At 37.0% G+C, this 22,263-nt stretch overlaps 2 protein-coding genes across 2 annotated transcripts; both read right to left on the bottom strand.

Annotated features, from left to right (window-relative positions):
- Window positions 1–316: 316 nt before the first annotated feature.
- On the bottom strand, window positions 317–12,573 carry gramd1c (GRAM domain containing 1c). Its single transcript, XM_065258166.2, has 18 exons — window positions 12,366–12,573; window positions 11,606–11,713; window positions 11,129–11,264; window positions 10,937–11,037; window positions 10,474–10,569; window positions 10,299–10,379; window positions 6,459–6,583; window positions 6,194–6,350; window positions 5,943–6,102; window positions 5,712–5,858; window positions 5,219–5,337; window positions 2,873–3,015; window positions 2,667–2,770; window positions 2,152–2,322; window positions 1,954–2,020; window positions 1,649–1,768; window positions 1,465–1,570; window positions 317–1,348 (listed from the first exon to the last, which is right to left on the bottom strand). Exons 2-18 carry the CDS (start codon window positions 11,699–11,701, stop codon window positions 1,280–1,282), a joined length of 1,998 nt encoding a protein of 665 aa, XP_065114238.1. The 5' UTR covers window positions 11,702–11,713; window positions 12,366–12,573; the 3' UTR covers window positions 317–1,279.
- A 1,819-nt stretch (window positions 12,574–14,392) lies between these two features.
- Window positions 14,393–21,947, bottom strand: atp6v1ab (ATPase H+ transporting V1 subunit Ab). The gene is made up of 15 exons (XM_065258167.1): window positions 21,795–21,947; window positions 20,432–20,524; window positions 20,136–20,264; window positions 19,376–19,590; window positions 19,052–19,189; window positions 18,807–18,958; window positions 18,070–18,232; window positions 17,878–17,986; window positions 17,666–17,788; window positions 17,435–17,549; window positions 15,942–16,005; window positions 15,524–15,727; window positions 15,347–15,441; window positions 15,099–15,270; window positions 14,393–15,024 (listed from the first exon to the last, which is right to left on the bottom strand). Exons 2-15 carry the CDS (start codon window positions 20,511–20,513, stop codon window positions 14,932–14,934), a joined length of 1,854 nt encoding a protein of 617 aa, XP_065114239.1. The 5' UTR covers window positions 20,514–20,524; window positions 21,795–21,947; the 3' UTR covers window positions 14,393–14,931.
- Between the last annotated feature and the right edge of the window lie 316 nt (window positions 21,948–22,263).

Raw genomic sequence — 22,263 nt, forward strand, 5'->3', positions numbered from 1 at the left:
TGCACTATATATTTTCATTATCCTTTATTGTTTTTTAACAGCTGCACAGTCCTTTCAAGACTGGCTTTGTTTTAAAGATGAAAACATCACTTTGTTGTTGTTACTTTGAACCGGTTGGCAAACTAATAAAATTGGTCATCAAGCTTGGTTTAAATAAATCGCAACGTAGTTAGAATAGCGTCAAAGGTACTATTGAAAGTCTCAAACTGCAAATACTCATTTATAGTAGCAATCTTTTTGGAATGTCTTGCATACAAATTTTCACAAAATAAATAAATAAATAATAATTATAATAATAATAATAGATCAATTTAAATGTTATGCATATATTTTATTACATTTTTAAAATTGGATTTTATTCATAAATAGTTTTACAAGTAAATGTATTCAAGATTTCAAAAGAACAAAACAAATCAGTATGAAAAATATGTACATATCAAATTGTGCTTCAATTTGTCTGTGAAAGGTTTAAATATATTGAGGAATATACATTTCCATACAATAAATTACCAACATTTTCTGTTCCCATTGTGAAGAATTATATGTACATTAAACCCATCCACAGTGCATTCCCAAAAAGTACCAAAAGTGGTATGAAAACAAAGTGGAAATTTGGTAAAACCTTACCACTTATAATTTAAACTTGGTTATTTTACCTTCTCCACATTAAAATCTTGAATTCTACAATTTACTGTGTGTACAATCATTCGATCCCTGCTTTAGTACGTTTAAAAGGTGCAATCATTGACATATTCATAGAGGTATCTTAAGACAAAAACATTTGTCTAATTCAAGAGATAAGGCCACATGAACATTAGGCAGATCGTAAGCTCCTGATATGTAGAAGCAATGGGCCTGCATTGCCTCCAAAGAGAAGACTCCTGTGCAACGGCACCAAATCCATTAAGCTTTTATGATTTCCTTTTATAAGGCTTCCGTCATCAAAATAGTAAAATATGCCATGTGTGTTGTGCTGCTGTTTTAATGTTTCAGTTCATCAACTCTGAACAATGAAAAAAATACACAGTCACTTTTCTCCTTCAGTTTCAAGGCCATCAGGGTAAAGTGAACAAATCCAGGAGGAAACTTTTAGTATGCCAGCATGAAGATCCCCTCCAAAGTCAATAAAGCTTACAACCAACAACATGAAGGCCCAGAGAGACTATGAACATGGCTACCAGTCTGCCTTTGGGCACAGTCCTTATGACAACGCTCCACAGCGAGGGCAGGTCTCAAGGGAGGAATGCCTTTGTGTTCTCAGGTCACCATACTTATGCCATTAAAGCTGTGAGGAGGTTCTGTTGTAGACTTGAAAATTCTGCTGAAGCACCATAAGAGAGCTGCGTAGCTGTGAAGAAGAAGGGAGCAGTCAGAAACAGCAAAACATCTACCCATGTATACGATATATTGCCAAGGAAGGTATTAGTTTTATGTAGCCAGATTACACTACCCAAACATACTTACTTGTTCAAGAAGGTTAATGGAGTCTTGCAGTACTGTCTTCAGTAAGTTCACTTCCTCTCGACTTCTGAGTGGCAGACCCTGTCTTGTCCCTAGGTCAGATTGCAAACTGCAAATGGACAAATAGTGAGTGCTTAGCTTCAAAAAGAGTCAAATTCAAATTGGATTAAAATAAAAGTGTTATTACTTGGACTCTGCTTTCTCCCTCATTCTGTGCTTGGTGCTCAGATACATACGATGGGCGACATCCTCCATTGCCCAAAGTTTAAAGAATAACCCCAAGTTCAGAACCGTCAGAACAAAAAGTCTAATAGAAAAAACAATGTACATTTATAATAATTCTGCATCGCAATGGTTAACAATGAAATTTTATATGTCTTACATTTCTGCATTTGCCAGACGCTTTTATCCAAAGCGACTTACAAGGTATACATTTTATCAGTATGTGTCTTCAACAAAGTAAATGAAACATTGCATTAAACTCAAACTTACATTAAACTCATCCCAAATATAATGGTAGTGACGTTCAATTTTTGTGCGTTTTTCATGTCCATTGCACCTATAATATAAAATGAAGTAAATGTACATAATACATACAAGCACATTTTTAAAAACCAGCATCCAGACACAGAGACAAACAAAATTAATACACACTTTATCAATTCATGTATTCCAAAATAACATTTGTACCCATGCTGCCCCCTCTCTGCTGTTCGGAGTCTAAGCTGTACTGCTTGCCCGGCTTCATGTGTTCCTGTAGGGAGCGACTGAATGTTCTTCGTCTCCTACGCAACGTTCCAGCCTTCCCAGCGTCTCCACTTCCTTGTGTCATCTCAACCTCTTCTTCAAGAAGCTCCGCCTCTGAGATGTGCATTGTGATCGGCAAAGAGAATTGAAACAGTGTTAATTTAAGAGGCCTGATTTCAACGTAAGTGGATCGATTAGGGATCAGGATGTTGGCATCCCTGTTATTTAGTAATTTTAAGGAGAAAGAAAACGCACATGCTGCTAAAAGCATTTAGCGACACTCGGATCTGTTCAGTACTTTATGGAACTTAAGGGATGAGTACAGACCTCGACTATAACATTGATTTGCAGACTAACGGGTTGTTGGTAATACAATACGAAACTCAGAAAATACAGATTTAAAGGTCTAATCGGAAACATGGGACTTCTTTAGAGAGAGTAAAAACCATTATACTAACCAAGATGTTTAAAGTAGTCTTCTATCCCGCTCCATGAGTTTTTAGTGATAAATGACTTCACAAGACCCCAGGGTTGCTTCTTGTATATCACATCAGTGTAGATCCTGCACACAGGAGATTAAAGAGATTAAGAGTTGTTTGCTAAAAGACTCCAATTACACATACATGACAAACGAGAGACGTACAGATATAAAAATACTGCTTACCGGAGTCTGCACTTGTGTTTGGAGTTACTGATGATACAGAAGCGATTCTGGGTGTAAAAGTAATCATGATATGGGACATCGTGCATGTACACCTCAGCACCCACCATGTAGTATTGACCTTCCCTTGATTCTTTATATAGTACCTGAAACATAGAGAGCATAACAGACATTTGGTCACACAAACATACATTTACACTGCAATCTTTTTAAACCGTGCAATTATTTGTGTGGAGGTTCACATGCAAAAAGAATGTGATGTATAGTAATAGTCTGTTGGCCAATTCTTATGCAGTACTTCCAGAAAAAAAAAAAGTTTTTTTGTGATTGTTGCGGGCAAAAATCCTTGATCTTGCAACACGTTTTCTTAAAAAATGCGATGGAATATGTGGGATATTTATGCAATGAAACTGCGGCAACTAGCAAAAAAAACACTGCATCAAATTGCAAAAAAACACTGCGGAAACTTGCACAAAAAAACACTGCGACAACTTGCACAAAAAAAACACTGCGACAACTTGCACAAAAAAAACACTGCGACAACTTGCACAAAAAAAACACTGCGACAACTTGCACAAAAAAAACACTGCGACAACTTGCACAAAAAAAACACTGCGACAACTTGCACAAAAAAAACACTGCGACAACTTGCACAAAAAAAACACTGCGACAACTTGCACAAAAAAAAACCCTGCGGCAACTTGCACAAAAAAAACCCTGCGGCAACTTGCACAAAAAAAACCCTGCGGCAACTTGCACAAAAAAAACCCTGCGGCAACTTGCACAAAAAAAACCCTGCGGCAACTTGCACAAAAAAAACCCTGCGGCAACTTGCACAAAAAAAACCCTGCGGCAACTTGCAAACACAAAACCCTGCGGCAACTTGCAAACACAAAACCCTGCGGCAACTTGCAAACACAAAACCCTGCGGCAACTTGCAAACACAAAACCCTGCGGCAACTTGCAAACACAAAACCCTGCGGCAACTTGCAAACACAAAACCCTGCGGCAACTTGCAAACACAAAACCCTGCGGCAACTTGCAAACACAAAACCCTGCGGCAACTTGCAAACACAAAACCCTGCGGCAACTTGCAAACACAAAACCCTGCGGCAACTTGCAAACACAAAACCCTGCGGCAACTTGCAAACACAAAACCCTGCGGCAACTTGCAAACACAAAATACTGCGGCAACTTGCAAAAATAAAGACTGCGGCAACTTGCAAAAAAAAACACTGCGGCAACTTGCAAAAAAAAAACACTGCGGCAACTTGCAAAAAAAAAAACACTGAGGCAACTTGCAAAAAAAAACACTGCGGCAACTTGCAAAAAAACCCACTGCGGCAACTTGCAAAAAAAACCACTGCGGCAACTTGCAAAAAAAACCACTGCGGCAACTTGCAAAAAAAACCACTGCGGCAACTTGCAAAAAAAAACCACTGCGGCAACTTGCAAAAATTTATTTGCAGCTTTTTCAGCTTTCCATTGATGTTCACGTCACGTAATTGCGTTACTTCATAATGCTCCTATAGCAACAGGGGACATGGCTGCGCTTGTGTGAGGTAAATGCAAAATTTTTCAACTTTCTGCGAAGATATTTGTGACTTTTTGCGGTGATTATGAAATCAAGCAAGCCCTGCATATTTTGTACGCAGAAATCTGCAATTTATATGGCAAAAGTGCGGTGTATTTAAATAAATGCAGCCGCTGCATAAATATGCGGACTTTGGCTAATTATGCATTCAATCATGCGATCGCATAATCTCGTTTTTCTGGAGGGACTGCTTATATATCTAATGCATTATTATTTTAACATTTATTTTATGTGCCATAAAGTGTGAGCTGAAAACTCAAACATAATGGATAAAGTATGGTTGACTTTGCTCTGGCCAAAAACATGGAAAGCACATTTGACTTTACACCAAATAAAAATGGATAAACAAATAACTTAAGACTTGCAGATTTATGAGATTGGCAAATTTATATTGGCAGGGACAGTGACCTTTTTAAATTCGCAGAACTTGGATTATCATACAACCAACAAACTCTTCTTCTTCCTGCACACAATTTGGCTAAATGTAAATGTGATATGTTAACTGACAAACCAGCCCATTAAAATGGTTGAAAAATGTATTCTTTTATTAATGGCGTACTATTTTGATTTACTTTTTAGTTTTTTCAATACTATTTTTAATAGGTTTTCATGTTTTATATAATGTATGTGTATTAAGCTTTCACTACAATGATGACATAAAATAAACAAAGACAATTACATAATACCACATGCAATTATTTGTACAACAATTAACCAACACCTCACAGTCCTACAGTACAGTTGCCCTCAGTTACCTGGTTCTCTGTGGCAGTGGACATTTTGCCGACTAGCGGGTTAGTAATGGTGATGCTGTAGTTTAAAGTCCTTTTCATACAGCCAGAAGGATCCCTTTGCCATGACGTAGAGGTCAAACCTACAAAATAATACAGTCATTTATCACTTTAAATAGTATAATATGCAAAACCATGCAGTATGTGACGAAAGCCAAAGTCAACACTGATGTTTTGCATTTTGAAATCGCAAGTATTGGTGCGTCTGCAAACTACTTATCTATATTATTATTAGCATATGAAAGTCAGGAATGGTATTGACTACCACTTTGAATTCTGCAGATGTTCTGTGGGTGCAGATTTACACGAATAACATATGGGTGATTATTTAATGGCCTGCAATATCTTGTGATCTATGACAATGTGTACCAAATTATTAAAAATGTAAAATGTGATTTGGACACCAAATGAACCTGCAATTATACAATCACTCATATCCAGCAGTAAACAGAAATACCTGTGATCTTCCTAATATCCAGAAATCTCCTAATAAAATTGGAATCGGTGAAAAGCAGTTCAAACATTTTCTCCGCGCTAATGTGAAACACCTTGTTCACATACAGCCTTCCCTGAGATGCTGGAGACGCAGGCTCACGTTCCTCCACTACAAGACAAAACAAAACACTGATGTAAACAAAAGCACAAACACACATCTCGGACACACACGCACACAAAGTCAGACTCTCACCCTCTTCCAGGCTGTCAGATCTGCTGTTATCCGAGAGCTGGTCCTCATTGGCATTCAGATCCAGTGAGAGAGAGGAGCGTTTAGAAACACGATCGGACCCAGAACGGTTCAATGACAGATTTGGACTGCACTGACGGGACGAGGGGCTCAGAGTATCGTCCTGTCGAGCATTTAATATATAAACAAATAATTTATAGCAAACCAATATTCTGATATATGCAAAGGTAACCATTAGTGTTTAATGGACGTACCCCATTTACAGAAAGTGTGCTTTGGAGTCCAACTGAAGATTGTGAATTATCCCCCTGTGGTGTACTGGTTTCATAGGAATTCAGTTCTCCCTGAGGAAGACGAAGTGATGTGGGTCTTTCTGGCCTCCCGGTGCTATCTTCTCCACGCATGTTTAGACTACAACATAGAGATTACCCATTAAAACCAAGTAAACAATCTTTTTCATTTATTCAAACGTAGTTATTATAAAAAATGCAGGTGTAAAGATGTGTACGTATAGTTAACCTTGGTTGAGCAGTTGTGACTGTATCAGCTGATGTTACAAAGCTTTCCATTTCATCATAACTCAACCCCAAGTCATTGCCATAATGTTGCTTTATCATCTGCAACAGCTCGGACTTCGTCAGGCTCTGCAATACAGGAAGCAAAGCAGCATTGAGCAATTTATACTTAGTTTTTCTCATCTCCACCCATTGGATCGTTTGCGTTTTGTCTGATAAAACACTAAAACAATTTCCCCATTCCCCGAGTTTCTATCCTGATTTTTATCACATGAAACAGCCCTAACCTGCTCGACACCTCCGTTACCACCAGGGATGAAACCTGTAGGCCCATTGGAGGTCCAAACCTCCATGAATATGTATAAAGTATTACAAACAAATACAGCTATACAAATACGTACAAAATATTAGTAATAAACAAATATCTACATTTATATCAACTAATTTAGTTACAACATTAAAATGATGCTAACAAAACAATACAATGTATAAAGGTTTCTTTTAAAAATACAATGATGAACCATCAGATGTTTAGCATCTACGTTACTACAAAAAATATTTATGTTGTGTGTTCTGGGCCCTATATTTAAAAAAAATATATATATACACACACACACACATATATGCACACATCCCATCAACACAACCCAAAACATTACCAGCAAGAACCACATAAACCATTACACTTTCCAATAAAACCAATAACGTTACACCTCCCATTATAACCATTACATAATTTGTTTTTAGCAGAGTTTGTTACCAAAAACAGTGTAAAAGACAAATACCCTGAAAGCTTTTTTGAAGAAATCTCGTGCTAATTATACATATGAAAAGTAACTACAGTATTACTATGGAAACACAGGGTAATGTTTGTACTGTGCGACACAGACTGCACATGTAAATAAACGAGATTAGCGTCATGGACTCGGGGAACAGACGCAATAATTCGTTTGAGCAAAAAACTCGCCCTGAAAAATAACTTTTTGACAGTATTTTAAGTTTAAAGTTACCAAACACCCACACTGTGGGAGAAAATCGTTAAACAACCACAACTCAATTTAAAAACACAAAGGCCGTATACAACAACAAACACATAAACAAACCAAACCGGTTTATGTTAGCGTTATATGAATAGCTAACGATTTAACAATTCTCCACCCATGTATGGTCATTTCGCCTGTCTAAATAAACAGCTTACTATAAAATATGTTTTGAATTTGCGGTGGTGTAATAGTAAAAGGACTTTGGTGCTTCCCTACCTGCTGAACGCCAGTAACCTGCGTGACAAACTCTTGCCGAAATCAGGAAGACGCTTTTACTCACATCATGAAAGTGCGCCGCCTAGTGATCCGCTATATATTTGTATAAAACATGACCTTTCCCTAAATCTGTTTTTTTTTTTACACTATCATATCTGTTATAATGTGCTTTTCAAATGTGTGTATCTGCAGAAAAGGCTGTGTTTTCTGTACAAAGTGATTTCAGATGAAGAAAGCCACGCCTTGAGGGGGGTCAACCAACTGATTTAGGTTGTTTACACTTAAGCATATCCATGGCCTTAGGTCTATAGGGTATTTTTATCTTTGTTTTCCTCACACTGTGTTAATATGCCACATTAGTAACCGCTCTAATCTGCCAAATAATAAATTATGAGTTGGTGTTGGTGCTTAAAGGGATAGTTCACCTTAAAATGAAAATTCTGTCATCATTTACGCATCCTCATGTTGTTCTAAACCTGTATGAATTTCTTTTATCCGATGAACACAAAAGAAGATATTTTGAGAAATGATGGTAAACACACAGCAGATAGTGACCATTGACTTCTATAGTAGAAATAAAAAAATATAATGGAATTTAATGGGTACCATCAACTGTGTGCTTACCATCATTTATCAAAATATTGTCTTCATCATTTATCACAATACTTCCAAAATATTTTTTCCATACTATTGAAGTCACAAACAGCACACACATCTCTGCTACAAATTAACACTTAGGGGCGGTTTTCTGGACAGGGTTCAGTGGTCACCAACCCTGTTCCTGGAGATTTAGGCCCTGTCCCAAATGGCACACTTTATGTGGACTTTCAGTCTTGTAGCCTTAAAGAGCACCTATTGTCCGATTCACATTTTACATTTCCTTTGGTGTGTAAGTGTGTATTAGTACATGTGCAAAAGATACAAACCCCAAAGTAAACGATGACGCGAGTTATCGTTTCCAACGTAAATCTCTTTTCTTGGACTACATCAAACACACGGATTGTAGTCAACAGTTTACTTCCTGGGATTGGTAATGTAGACAAGACCGACATTATTATAATTCCTCCCGCTTGGACTAACAGCCTGTAAGTTAACTCCTGTTAGCATTGCATTGTGCACGAATCTTTCAAACATGATAAGGAGCGTCACATTTCCGGCTGACGTCAGAGGTATTCAGGCCAATCACAACGTACAGATTAGTTGGCCAATCATGTACACGGAGCATTTCAAATCTGTGCGTTTCAGGAAGAGAGCTGTTTTTTTAGCAATGAAATAGGGGCACTTTAAATTGCGCATTCTCGCTTAGTGTACGTCTCTGTAGGGTGTACCATCTGTAATTTTTACGCCCCGAAGTGTGCTCATCAGCGCCTCCTTTGCACCCTTGATGTGATCTGCACTCCAGCAAGCTTCACACACTTTACCAACCCAGAAGTCCTTTGCGAAAGAGCAATCAGGCCAATCAGGCGACGGAAGGGGTTCACACTAATGGGCAACTTCTCTTCCTAGTTCCAGCATGACACTCGAGTCTGTCCGAAAATACAACTCTGGTGCACCCTCGTGGTCAAAGGTCCCTATGGTCTGCACTACATGATGTCATCAAAGTGTGGACTCTGAGGAAGTCCACAAGTCAGGAGTGTGCCATTTGGGACAGGGCCCTACTTTCCTAGAGAGTTCACCTTTAATGAAGCACACCTCACTGAAAAAAGTTATTCATTGGATTCAATCAATTTTTTTAAGGTACGTGGTTGCAATCAATTTATTTAAGCTTTATTTAAATGTAGCTTAAATAAATTGATTACAACCACTTACCTTAAAATTTTTTATTAAATTCAATGAATCATTTTCTTCAGTGCTGAACCTGCTAATCAAGATTTTCAAGGCTACCCAAAAATAAGAGCAGGTGTGCTGAAGCAGGGTTGGATCTAAAATAGGCAGGAGGGTGCAGGGTTGGTGACCACTGGTTTAGATGAACCCAGGACTATGCCTTAGTTATATTAGGACATTGAAGAAGTTTTTACAAACAAACCTTACAAAAAGACAATACTGGTGTGTATCTTGAGACAAAACAATGGCACTGATATATGTTAAGATATGTTAGTACAAGATGTTTTTAAATTAAGGCAGCTTTAGTGCACTTTAGTCTGGGACTAAGATAAACCCTGTCCAGGAAATTGCCCCATAAAGTTTGTTTCTTTAACATACCGTTCTCATACAATTACACCAAAAGTGACAAAAGTACAAATACCAAGTACAAGTAAACCATCCAGGTAACATCACAGTTACACAAATGCACACATAGAAATGTTATGAAATAAGCTTTGTGCTACCTCCTCTCTTCAGACCTTTAAGTCTCAACTTAAAACTCATCTATTTACTTTTGCTGGATAAAGAATTTTTTTCTGTACTTAATTGTTGTCAACTTTTGTTTTTCTAAATGTCCCTTCTGACTGTTTGTTTGACAATTGATTGTATTATTGCTTGTCTAATAATTGTATAATTTTGTGACCTTGGGTTCTTGCGCTATAAACATATTATTATAAACATGTTATTATTATTAATCGTAAAGTTGAAAAGAAAGGTCCTACCTTCTCGAGTAGAATATTCTGCCAAAGCCGAAATATTCCCTGGAAACTTTTTTCCCTTGCTGAGAAAGAGCTAAAGAACAGCTGTGGAGAATGAATATTTTTTGTCATGACAATACATTCATCTTCAAAACACAAAATCATAAAGGACAAACTTGACTAAACAGCATATACCCACCTTTTCTGAAAGAGTATTGATCTGTATAGCGTTTGGTATCCATTTTGCAGTCTTCTCTCTTGACATTGAGGTGATATCCTTCATGTTCAACATGATCTAATTCAAAGTCACATTTATTGCCACAATATTATTCACGATAAAGCGTCAAAAAGTGCATACAATCCATACAATACTAGAAATATTTTGCATTGACATGGTATTTGATAGAGCACTCTAAAAATGGCTGGGTTATTTCAAAGCTATAATGGGTAAATATTGGACAGCTCGGACAGCTCATATTATTATAAATATTGGTCAGCTCATATTAAAATTGACCCAATGCTGGGTTATTATAACCCATGGTTGCATAACAACATTTTTAACCTAGTATGTGTTATGTCCAATTTTTACCTATTATAGGTTAAAATAACCCAGCAATTTTTAGAGTGAGGTTATGAGGTTATTATCTTTCTCTAGTACTCACTTTTGTACCACGAAAAACTAAACTGTAGAAACATAACCAGTTCTCTGTGAGGTAGAGGCGTCCTTGTAATAGGATATCCTTCTGCAAAGCACACGTGTAGTCTAGAAGAAAGATGGTTTATACAAATAAGATCTATTATGATTACACAACCATTGTTTTAGCCCCTCTCTGTCTCCCTCTATCAAGTATTACCTGCAATAAGTTTCTCCGACTGGGGCACCTCTCTAAATAACTTCCTGAACTCATCGCTCCTCTGGTTATAATTTGTGTAAAGCAACGATTCGGCTGGCTGCGATGTTGTTATGCTCGGCCCAGCCACTTCAGGGACCTGTGAGGTCAAATCACATTTCAAACCAAAAGCATGCTTCATTCCATTTTCTATAAATACAGCCATTTTAGTTCTTGTTGCACATTCAAGCTTGTTATTTCAGGCCCGCGTTACAATACAGATCTTTATCAGCATTAAGCATTCTTCCAGGAACACATTTTACATCCCTGCGAGTTTAATAATACCTCATAATATTTAGCAATCATGTCTGATACAAGGTCTGTAATCTTTTGCAGGACAAAGTACAGTTAACTGTCCAATACAGATATCTTAGGCCACATTTACACATTGAAAATAAGTCATTGTTAAGGTATGCATGAAGATTTATTTGAGATTTTCACCTCTGGTTCTTCTGGGCTCAATTTGGCTTCAAGAGACTGACAGAGACTCTCCTGTGTGAGCTCACTGCCCGTCACTTTCTTCGGTGTATGGGTCATATCTGTCGCCTGCTAAAGAAACATTTGACTTCAGTATCGATTGATAAATGTTTTACTAATATACTTAAATGGGCATGGTCTGGTTGATCTGCTGCCAACTAAACCAAAACTTAAAGGGAAAGCTCACCCAAAAATATTTATCATACCCTAATATTTTAATCTTGAAGGTAAATTAAAGGTACATTTAGACAATCCTGTGATAATCTCATTCACCAAGATAACCAAATGAAAAAATAGGCTACACTTTAATATTTACTATAGTAATATTATAATATAGTAATATAATATAATTACAAAACTTTGTTAATGTAGGCTATACAGTATGAAACTATAGTAAATTGATAAACTGTTCACATTTATTATGGCAATGTTCAAAGCATCTAAGAAGTAAAAGTATATAGGCTACCACCACAGTAGCTATTTCTTCACATAGGATCTTCACACAGATGTTGACAGTATTAACACTTTGTATGTATAATCACACAAAAATGAACGAACAGCATTAAAAAGCATTAAAATGATTTGAATCTAGAAATCACACAGACTAAGACAGGGTACACACATCATTAAAATAATAAAATAAACATAAGCGCGAAATTACTTGCTCCTAGAGTCTATCACGACGTAATTCACCGCACGCGCGCACGCAGCGACTGTTGCCTACCTTTCAAAGTAAACGATGAAAATCAGGGGTACGTCCTGGTTAGATCAGATCCATTTGTTTTAATGGTGGCTTTAAGAGTGTTACCATGTCCTCTAATCGTCGCCGATACTGCAAATGCCTATAAACCTTTAACCGAGATAATGAGTCTCGATGGCGTGTTGTTGGTGTTCCCTCTCTTGTTGCAACTGTGCCCTATTCACACCTGGCAACAGGTGTACAGTCATATACGAGCAGATCATGAAGTAGCATGCCGTTGAGAATAAGCAGAGCTCGCATTTGCATAGTTCACACGTAGCCTTTAAATAGGCTACAGGGTGGGAATATGTAAAACTTTTCGATTTTCTTTTAAATCAAAATGGGATTTTTTTTAACAAAGAGATGTAAACGATTGCATGGCTATTTGTGCATGTCTTATCCAAGCAGCAAATTAATTAAAAATATTTACAAAATATGAATGTAACGAGATATGACTGTTGTTTAAAACATAAACATAAGGCTATAAAGTATATAGAAGTAAACCCAGGGCAGGGAAGTAGATCAGCCACATTTTAGTCAAGAAAAATGTAGTAGGACCAGTCATACAAAATACATCTGACACCATTATATGAACACATACTTCAGTAAATAGATGCCAAATCAATTTTTGTCAAATCAACATATATTTTTAATTGAAAAAACTCCGTTAAACATTTTCAACTTGTTTTTATAAGTTATGTAAATTTATCAAAGGTCAAAACTTTTTACATTGTGGCACACAAATGTATACAATTCTACTAAAAACATGATATTCAACCTCTGAGAATTGACTAAGTATAAACAGTGAATGGTGACAAGCAACATTACTAAAATTGACCTGTATGAAGTAATTACATTTTGTAGTTAAAGAAGCAACAGTTCTTATTACCTTAAATAAGGAAATAAGTAGGCCTATTTGTTTAGGATTAAGATGATGAAAATCTTCAAAGTGCATATAATATCTGCACGGTGACTTGTACAAAGCTAGAAATACTTGTCCTGAGAACCTGCTCCTTGCAGAGGGATGAAAGGTTACTAAGAAATCACCACCCAATTTCCATTCAATTGGTTTCTGTAGAGCTATTCATAGGATATGTCATCACTAAAACACCCGCAGAAATGAACAGTACCTTACAACCCAAGTTAAAAACCCTTAATGCAACCCACAGTGAGCCATCTGCATCAGATGAGGACAACAACTTAGGAGGAACCTGGAGTCAGGACTTATTTCAAAGGATTTCTGATCATTAAAACTGTATGATATTTAATAAAGCAGCAGTATGGACATGACATACAAACATCCTGTAGCTCAATTGGTACAGTATTGCGGTAACAACTCAAAGATTGTGGGTTTGATTCACAGGGAAGACGCAGACTGATCAAATGACTTGAATGCACTAGTCACTTTGGATAAAAGCCACTTTGGATAAAAGCATCTGCCAAGTGCATAGATTTAAATATTGAGCAGGGGTAGAAAACCAACCAAACTGGTGTCAGATGTGCAACGTATACTTACAATAAATCAGTTAGCTTAACTTATTCAAAATTAATTGTATATGTTACAGCAACTCGTCGCTAGTAAAAAAAAAGTTGAAATAAATTGAAAATCGAAGTTGATAATACTTAAAAGTTAAGTGCAATTGTTTTAACAGTGTATCTTCAATCTATTTTAGTTTGTACTGGGTACTTCCTTAACACCAATTTCCCAGGAACACATATACTGAAACAATGTATAGCTTGAAGTTGATTTAAGATAAAGAATCTGATAACAAAAATGCAAATATAATACTATGATTTACATAATATAATAATGGCATAGTGCCTTTCATTTTTAAATATCTTATGTGTTTTTCCATCATATATTGTATATGTATATTGTGTAAAATTTAAGGTATAATAATATTACCTGGAAGTTTTTATTAAAAAAAAAAAATCACGTATTTGTTTCTAATAAACTACAGAAAGTGTTTTATTTTGACTAACAGTTCACAAATAAATACTTCAATAGTAAATGCAATATTCAATCAATATTTATTTTTAGGACTTAAACATTTTTGACTATTGAAGAGGATGTGTAATGCCTCCTCAACAAATACAATGGACAATACTGCAATGAGCACATCATCATCATCATCATCAACAAAAAAATAATAATTTGCCAAACAAAGTAAACATGATGGCAACCATTGTGACTGTAAATATACCAGCGACAAATATAGTGAATCTCTCAAGTCGTGTCTTTCAATCTTCTGTACAGATAAAAATAGAACAATAATTACATCACTTTATATAATAACAACATCTAGATTTATGAAGAGGATGATCGGTAAAATATAAAGAGAGTTTGAACAGAAAAAAATACATATTGCACATATACACAAATGCACACACACTGAAAGAAATGTCTTGTATTTGGAGACACCACGATAAAACACTAGCGCATTTACAACGACAACACAAGATAAACATAAAGCAGTGAAATGTAGAAGACAGCAAGAAGACTTTGACTAGATGTGTATATTTATGAAGTTTATGATCTCTGCCATGAATCTCAGTCCTCCAGTGTACGGAAGGCATTCTGCATGTCCTCAAGAAGTTGGGCGTATTCGGCTTTAATCTTCTCCTCACCTTCTTTGACTGGGTCCTAAAATGTATCAACATGTATTACAATACTGAAGATTCAAGTACAACATATATGTGATGGATCAGGTCATGTACCTTGAATTTCATGGAGCTGATCCTATAGAGGATTTCCCCCATGTGTTCACGGATCATACTCCAAGTGATTCTGTTGTCACTCTGTGCGGTCGTCTCTACAGCATGACGTGCCATGTCATAAAAAGCTATCGTGTTTGACAAGATTCCCACCGTCTTATAAAACGGACAGAATCTGAAACGTAAATCGAGTGATTAGTTTTTTTTATATAAGCATAATGTGCTTAACTGTGTAAACGTGTGTTTGATACCTGTCATAAGGTGTGTATCCATTTTGCTGCAGAAAATCATCTTTGATCAGCTTGGCGACTTCCAGAGTGATCTTATCCGTTTCAGCTAATGAGGCCTATAAAAATGAAAACATTTTAAATGCATATTAATAATGACCATAACAACGAAGAAAAAGAAATTTGTACCAGGATACTTACCTTTCCCACAAGCTGCACAATCTCAGCTAAGTCCTCCTCCTCCTGCAGGATCTCTTTGGCTTTGGTACGCAATGGCACGAATTCGGGAAAGTGTTTGTCGTAGTATTCTTCCAGAGCTCGCGTATACTTACTGTAACTGATGAGCCAGTTTACTGAGGGGAAGTGCTTTCTCTGAGCAAGTTTTTTATCCAGACCCCAGAACACCTGGACGTGTAAGAAGTAATAAATGGGACATTTATTTGTGACCCAGTCTGTAAAAACCCAATATAAAAATTGTACCCAGCTAAAAATTTTACAGATAGGGTCACATTTGTCCTTTTCCAGAAATAATAAAGGAATACAATAAGCTATACACTGCTACGAGGCAGCATTATGACTGTGTATTAAGTATTGGAGTTAGAAGGAAATATGCACTTACTTGGACAATACCCAATGTAGCAGAAGTCACAGGATCTGAGAAATCTCCACCAGGGGGCGACACACTGTAATTAAAACAAATACTGAGCAAGCAGACAAGCATTTCATCCCTTTAATGACTGAAGTCAAACACTAAGACTGGATTTACACTGCCAAATCGTGATGCCCAATTCCGATTTGTTGCCTGTAGCCTCTGATTTTTTTGACGACCTGCTTACATAATCTTTTAAAAGCTATCCGATATCTGCATTTACACTAAACACTAAGCAAAGGTAGACATACTGACCAGGAACAGCTTAAACCTCAAGAGGAAGTAAAATGTCTTGATATGCAATGGACACAAACAAAATGAATATACAAGATTATAGAGCTTTATTTCTGTAACAAGACATTACGACACTAAGCAGAGCTGTCATTCTCAAGAAGAGTCATGTGATCATGGGTGGTCACATCATTTGCAAGCATCGCATTTTTAATGACGCACGACATGTCTTGAGATGGGAATATCCGATCTATCCGCTTACGTTGCAGGCGTGAATCCATGTATCCGATCAGATTAATTTCCACATATGAATGAGGCCTGAAACCGATCGGAAAATATTGGATTTTATGCACTTAGGGGATTTTTGCGAAATTAGACTCATAAGGTGATAAAAAAAGGATATGCAAAGTAAGAGTATCAAAATAGGAAGCATACAGTCACAAACATCTCTTCATGTACTATTTTGCACATGATTTCAAATGACATCATACAAACCAATTTTGTTGTTTTTTCCACATTTAAGGGGAAAATTTTCATTACCGCAACGTGTCCATGACTGGATTTGGGTTCTTTGACATGGAAATATTTATAATGAAAAAATAAAAAGCTTCAGTGCATGTTATACTATAAACATTTACAGTAAAGAAACATGTGGTATTTGGTGATCATTGGTAAATGTAGAGCCAATAAGAAGTAATATATATGTGTCCTAGAAAAATTCTCACATCCTCCGCGAGACATTTTCAATCATTGTTTAAGCCCTCAAGGAACTAACATTTTCAAAAAAAATTGTTGGAAGGGTCATAATTGACTGTGACACTCAAGATGGCTACCAAGTTGAAATTTTGTTTGTCATAGTACCTAGACAACTTTTTAGTTTTCATTACCAAAACATGAGTTTGTAAATGCATATATTTAATGTAATATCATGTTGCGGCAATGATAATTTTTTATGATAATCTAAAAAATGTAAATAATTCTATAGGAAATATTTTTAAATCCTCTAAAAATAATGGTTATAGTAAGTTCAGACCTTAATCTTATATGTGCTTCAAGGGCTTTTTAAAAAATCTGATGCTGGACACCTAAATCTGGATTTCGTGAGAATCACCTGCTTTCTTCCTGATTACACGTCCGTGGGTCATATGCAATCTGTGCCACTTGAGGGGAAAATCGAAATTGAGTAATTTCAAACAGGCAGTATAAATGCAACCTAAGTAAGGTGTACTTACGCTCCGACAATGCTCACGCTGCCCTCTCTCTCCGGATTACCCAGACATTTAACCCTTCCAGCACGCTCATAAAACGAAGCCAATCGGGCCCCAAGATAGGCAGGATAACCACTATCTGTGAACGCAAGCACACAGATTTATGTAGCAGCCTATATGCTTTCCTGGACCAGTTGTGCAAAATGCACAGGTGACCAGGATGGTCACATTGTTTGTAATTGGAGAAGTGCGTACCAGCAGGCATCTCAGCCAGACGACCAGAGATCTCCCTTAGAGCTTCTGCCCATCGAGATGTAGAATCAGCCATCATGCTCACATTGTAACCCATGTCTCTGAAATACTCCGACAGTGTGATTCCTAAAAGTACATAAACAGCCATACTTGATCATCACAAACATGCTTTTCTATTAGTATAAGTGATTTAGGTGGGAACCGCTTTAACAAACCTGTGTAAATAGACGCCTCTCTGGCAGCTACGGGCATGTTGGATGTGTTGGCGACCAAGGCTGTTCTCTTCATGATGCTCTCCACTTTACCATCAACCTCCATGGTAAGCTATTAAACAAGAGGACTGTCAATCATCCAAGTACCAAACAAATTTTGTTTGCTGTTGGATCAATAGCCATGTTGTTTCTTACCTCAGGGAAATCTCGGAGTACTTCTGACATTTCATTACCACGCTCTCCACAGCCCACATAGACAATGACGTCACTGTTGGAGTATTTGGACAGGGACTGAGAGATTACGGTTTTACCACAACCGAAAGCACCAGGGATGGCCGTGGTTCCCCCCTGCACACACCTATGGATCAAAGGAATATACTCATATTTATGTCTAACTTTAGATATACAGGAACAACACACAGGCTCACAAATAAACACATAGAGGCATTAGAAATAATCAGAATAGTGAGTTTTTTGTATAAGATGTCTTAAATTCATCAAACCTGGTTCATGAATAAAAATTTGATTTAGTGACCTTCGTCCTATCAGACTTGCTAAAAGGGGAACATTGGATGGGATAGCCATAGTGGGATTTTTCATTTATCCCTCTATCAAAGCAATGTGTACCTTAAAGGCGGGGTGCGTGATTTTTGAAAAACACTTTGGAAAAGGGAGTTGGGCCGAGTACCAAAACACACTTGTAGCCAATCAGCAGTAAGGTGCGTGTCTACTAACCCACATCGTTGCCTGGGTTGCGTATGTGTGGGGTGGGTCTATCAAAAGAAGGTCCAGATTCTATTGGAGTAGGGGCGTGTTTGTTTAGGTGATTCCAAATGTCAACATTGGCTTTCAGAGATCATGCACCCCGCCTTTAAGATTTTGTATAAAGCATGTTAGCATGTGATTTTAAACACAGCACAACTGTGACTCACGGAAATAGGGCGTCCAGTACCCGCTGCCCAGTCAGCAATGGATGATTGGCAGGAAGTTTCTCAGTGACAGGACGGACCTGACGCACTGGCCACACCTGCACCATGGTGAACTTCTCCTTCACACCTTCAAACTCCAACTCCAACACTACATCCTAACAAACACACATACACACGCTTTGACATGCATTACACAGTTAATCTTATTTTACCATTATTTAAAGAAATCAAGCTGTTACTTGTCTTACCGAGACATCATAGTTGCCAGGTGGAGCCAAGTATGTGACAGTTCCCCGGCTTTTAGGCGGCAACATGATTTTATGTTTTATAAGCGAGTTTTCAAACACTGCGCCATAGATATCGCCACCGGTGATGTGACTGCCAACCTGTGATGAAAAACATTTTGTTTTGGGTCATTGAAAATTGGGAATATCATAGTTTTTATTACCAGAAGTCTACTTAAAGTCTAGTTTTTCTATCCTCTTTCTGACCCTTGGAAACTGGGAATTTTTGGTGCTGTGTTTTTAAGCTTACTGCCTTTTCATTCCTTTAATGTTAAATAAGCCACTTACACGTAAGCTCTTGAATGGAGTGAATTCCCACTTCAGGTCACGATTAAGGGCACCAATGTTGACACCTCTGGGAATGTAGATGCTTTTGGTGAGGTCATTAATGTCTTTGAGGGGACGCTGAATACCATCAAAGATTGAACCCATGATTCCCGGTCCTAACTCCACAGAGAGGGGTTTCCCGGTACGCAGGACAGGGTCACCGACAGACACACCAGCTGATGATAGCTCAGGAAAACTGCTATACTATTTGCAATACTGTTCAATAGATTTAACAAAGTATATAAATTAATTAATGGCATGAATCAATCGTATGGACTTTATTTAGCATGAGTTCACATTAACATATAATCAAATATGATATAAAATAGTATATGGCATGCTGTCCAAGGAGAGGGCTCTGAGTTTTGAATATAAGCACGAATGCAGAGTTCTCTGCCGTCCTTAACTGGGATAGATATACAAGCTGAAAGTGAGACAATGGGGTGAAGGAGGGATGCTGCAAAAACTGTTGTGGGATAGAGGTGAGGGACAGCAATATAGTATATGGAGACCTCTTTGCTATAATTGGTTGAATTACATGACTATGCTCCTCCCGAACGAAGTTAAACAAACTTCTTAAAAGTATATAATACAGAACAGAAGTCACAAGAAGAGTTAAGAGAAAACAGTTCATGTTTGTGTGCATATAGTTACATATAGGCCACACAAAACAGAATGCTAATACTAAACAGAATACAAATCTGTTATGTTTAAAGGATACAGGTCTCTTCATACACCTGAATGGTGGCCATGTCACCCTCCAGTCTTATAATCTCTCCCACAAGCTCACTGTGGCCCACACGCACCAGCTCATACATGGCAGCTCCTGCCATACTGGTTGCTGTCACCACTACAAACACAAGTATTGAGTTAGTAAAAAAATGGCATCTTAACAATGGCTTGTGGGCAGCTAAAAATGTTTTCAAAGAAATGTTTATGCACAATGTTATGACATGAGAAAATCTAAACCATTACAACTTAGATTATAAAACACATGACATCTTGTTTTTTACTAACCAGGTCCAGACACGCCATGCACATATCCAAATTGTCCCTCTTGCTCCTCATCTCGGATCTTGGGCAACTTGGAAAAGTCCATTTTTAATGTGTCTGATGCAAAAAGAGGTCAAAAAAGACAAATAATAAATTAAATAGGTTTCCAATAAATCAAATCCTCACATTTTCAGATTTTTATATTGTATTATTATCTATGGAATTATCAGCATTATGAGAACAGGCTTGTATGCTTATATTAATATAGATTTTTCTTATTTTTTATATCTGAAAAATCTGTATTAGTTAAAGTCAACTGCTGTACATCTACTGTGTAAAACCATATTTATACATAATACATTTACAGAGCATTGCCACATGACTAGGGCACATGACACAAAAGGAAACTATGAGAGGAAGTAAGGAAAAGATACAATTGAGCAAATCTGGAAAACTGGTGTTCATAAGTTATTCATAATGTGTTATAAAAACAAATCATGAATCTTTAAGCAAAACCTTTTTAGTTAAGGTCCTCCAGATAATAAAACTGCCCAATACATAAAACCAAAAATTCATTATAATAGTTATGCATTATATTATGTGCTTTATTTTAAAACTCTCAAGAGGAAGCACTCTAACTTCAAGGTTTATTTGAATTTACAACACGTGATACTCATATGACATCAGGACTGCTCTATCTGATATTAAATTTGTTCATTGAGTTACGTGATTCATGGGACATAATGAGTAAACAAAGAAGAAAATTGGATAGACCACAGGAAAACAAGACGTGGAAACGAAGGCATTTGTGTCTTAAAGCCTAATAAACTGCCTACATACAAAGCATGTTGAGCATATATACTACTGCATCAAAGCCAAAACATTATTATTTTAAAAATGCACGAGTTATTCAATAGTAATCGTAAATGTTGTAGTTGCTGTATTTGTTCGCGAGATGCACGGAGATGCTGGATGATCACATGATCGTGATGATGTTCATCTATATGACCTTTGCCGCAGACCTAGGCTAGTATGAATGGTCTACGTTTTGTGAACAGATCGACATCATGGTGGTCAGATTAAGAAAAAAAAGAACATTTTACGACGTTTTATCTGGGAATTTGTTTATCCCGTTTGTGCCATCTTATGGATACAACGCAGGATGCGTCCAACGCAGAAGCAGTGATTCGGCCTCAAGGACACAATGTACATTAAAACAAATAAGATTGCATTAACGGAATAATTATTAATTAATCAATTATCTAGAAACGCGACCTGGGAATTATATTCTAATCAAAATATGTTAAATGTTGAACCTAAGCGATACATTGCGAATGCACGAATGAATCCTTACTTGACAATTATTATCGTAAAAATATTTAAATACCTCAGACAACGAGACAGTCCTGTGTCCAGTACAAGGGTCCAAAAGATCTATTTTGTAAGATGATGAGTGAGCTAGGAGAAAAGTCAGCTGACTTCATTCAGTCGAGCGCTGACGACAGAGCCCGTTCTCCCTCTGCAAACTGAACAGCGCGTGCTGAAAACTCCACATCGCCCCCTGCTGTTAACACGAGATTTCTGTGAATTTTAAGTTTTGTGTGTATTCTTTGTGGATTATAGCTAGTAAAGGTTAAGTTTGTGAGTATACATAACATAAGGTGTTTTGTAAGCATTACAATAATCAACTATAGATACGTATTAACATTAAATGTTGTGTTGAACTGTCGTATACTGTACATAAATTGTTTTACTATTACTGGAGGTAAAGATGGCACAATATTTAGTATCCCCCCAAATCATGCCATGCTAATCAAATTTCACCCCACATTTAACATTTAACCTTCCAAAATATG

The sequence above is a fragment of the Paramisgurnus dabryanus genome, chromosome 22, assembly GCF_030506205.2.
Source record: "Paramisgurnus dabryanus chromosome 22, PD_genome_1.1, whole genome shotgun sequence".
Lineage (NCBI taxonomy): Eukaryota > Metazoa > Chordata > Actinopteri > Cypriniformes > Cobitidae > Paramisgurnus > Paramisgurnus dabryanus.

Excerpts from the sequence above, each read along its gene's own strand:
- atp6v1ab (XM_065258167.1), bottom strand. The coding sequence starts at position 20,513 with ATGGACTTTTCCAAGTTGCCCAAGATCCGAGATGAGGAGCAAGAGGGA. Across the intron at positions 20,265-20,431 it reads GCATGGCGTGTCTGGACCTG|TGGTGACAGCAACCAGTATG; the intron begins GTTAGTAAAAAA and ends TTGTGTTTGTAG. Across the intron at positions 15,271-15,346 it reads GGATACACACCTTATGACAG|ATTCTGTCCGTTTTATAAGA; the intron begins GTATCAAACACA and ends TTTACGTTTCAG.
- gramd1c (XM_065258166.2), bottom strand. The coding sequence starts at position 11,701 with ATGACCCATACACCGAAGAAAGTGACGGGCAGTGAGCTCACACAGGAG. Across the intron at positions 10,380-10,473 it reads TCAATACTCTTTCAGAAAAG|CTGTTCTTTAGCTCTTTCTC; the intron begins GTGGGTATATGC and ends CATTCTCCACAG. Across the intron at positions 5,859-5,942 it reads ATCTGACAGCCTGGAAGAGG|TGGAGGAACGTGAGCCTGCG; the intron begins GTGAGAGTCTGA and ends TTTGTCTTGTAG.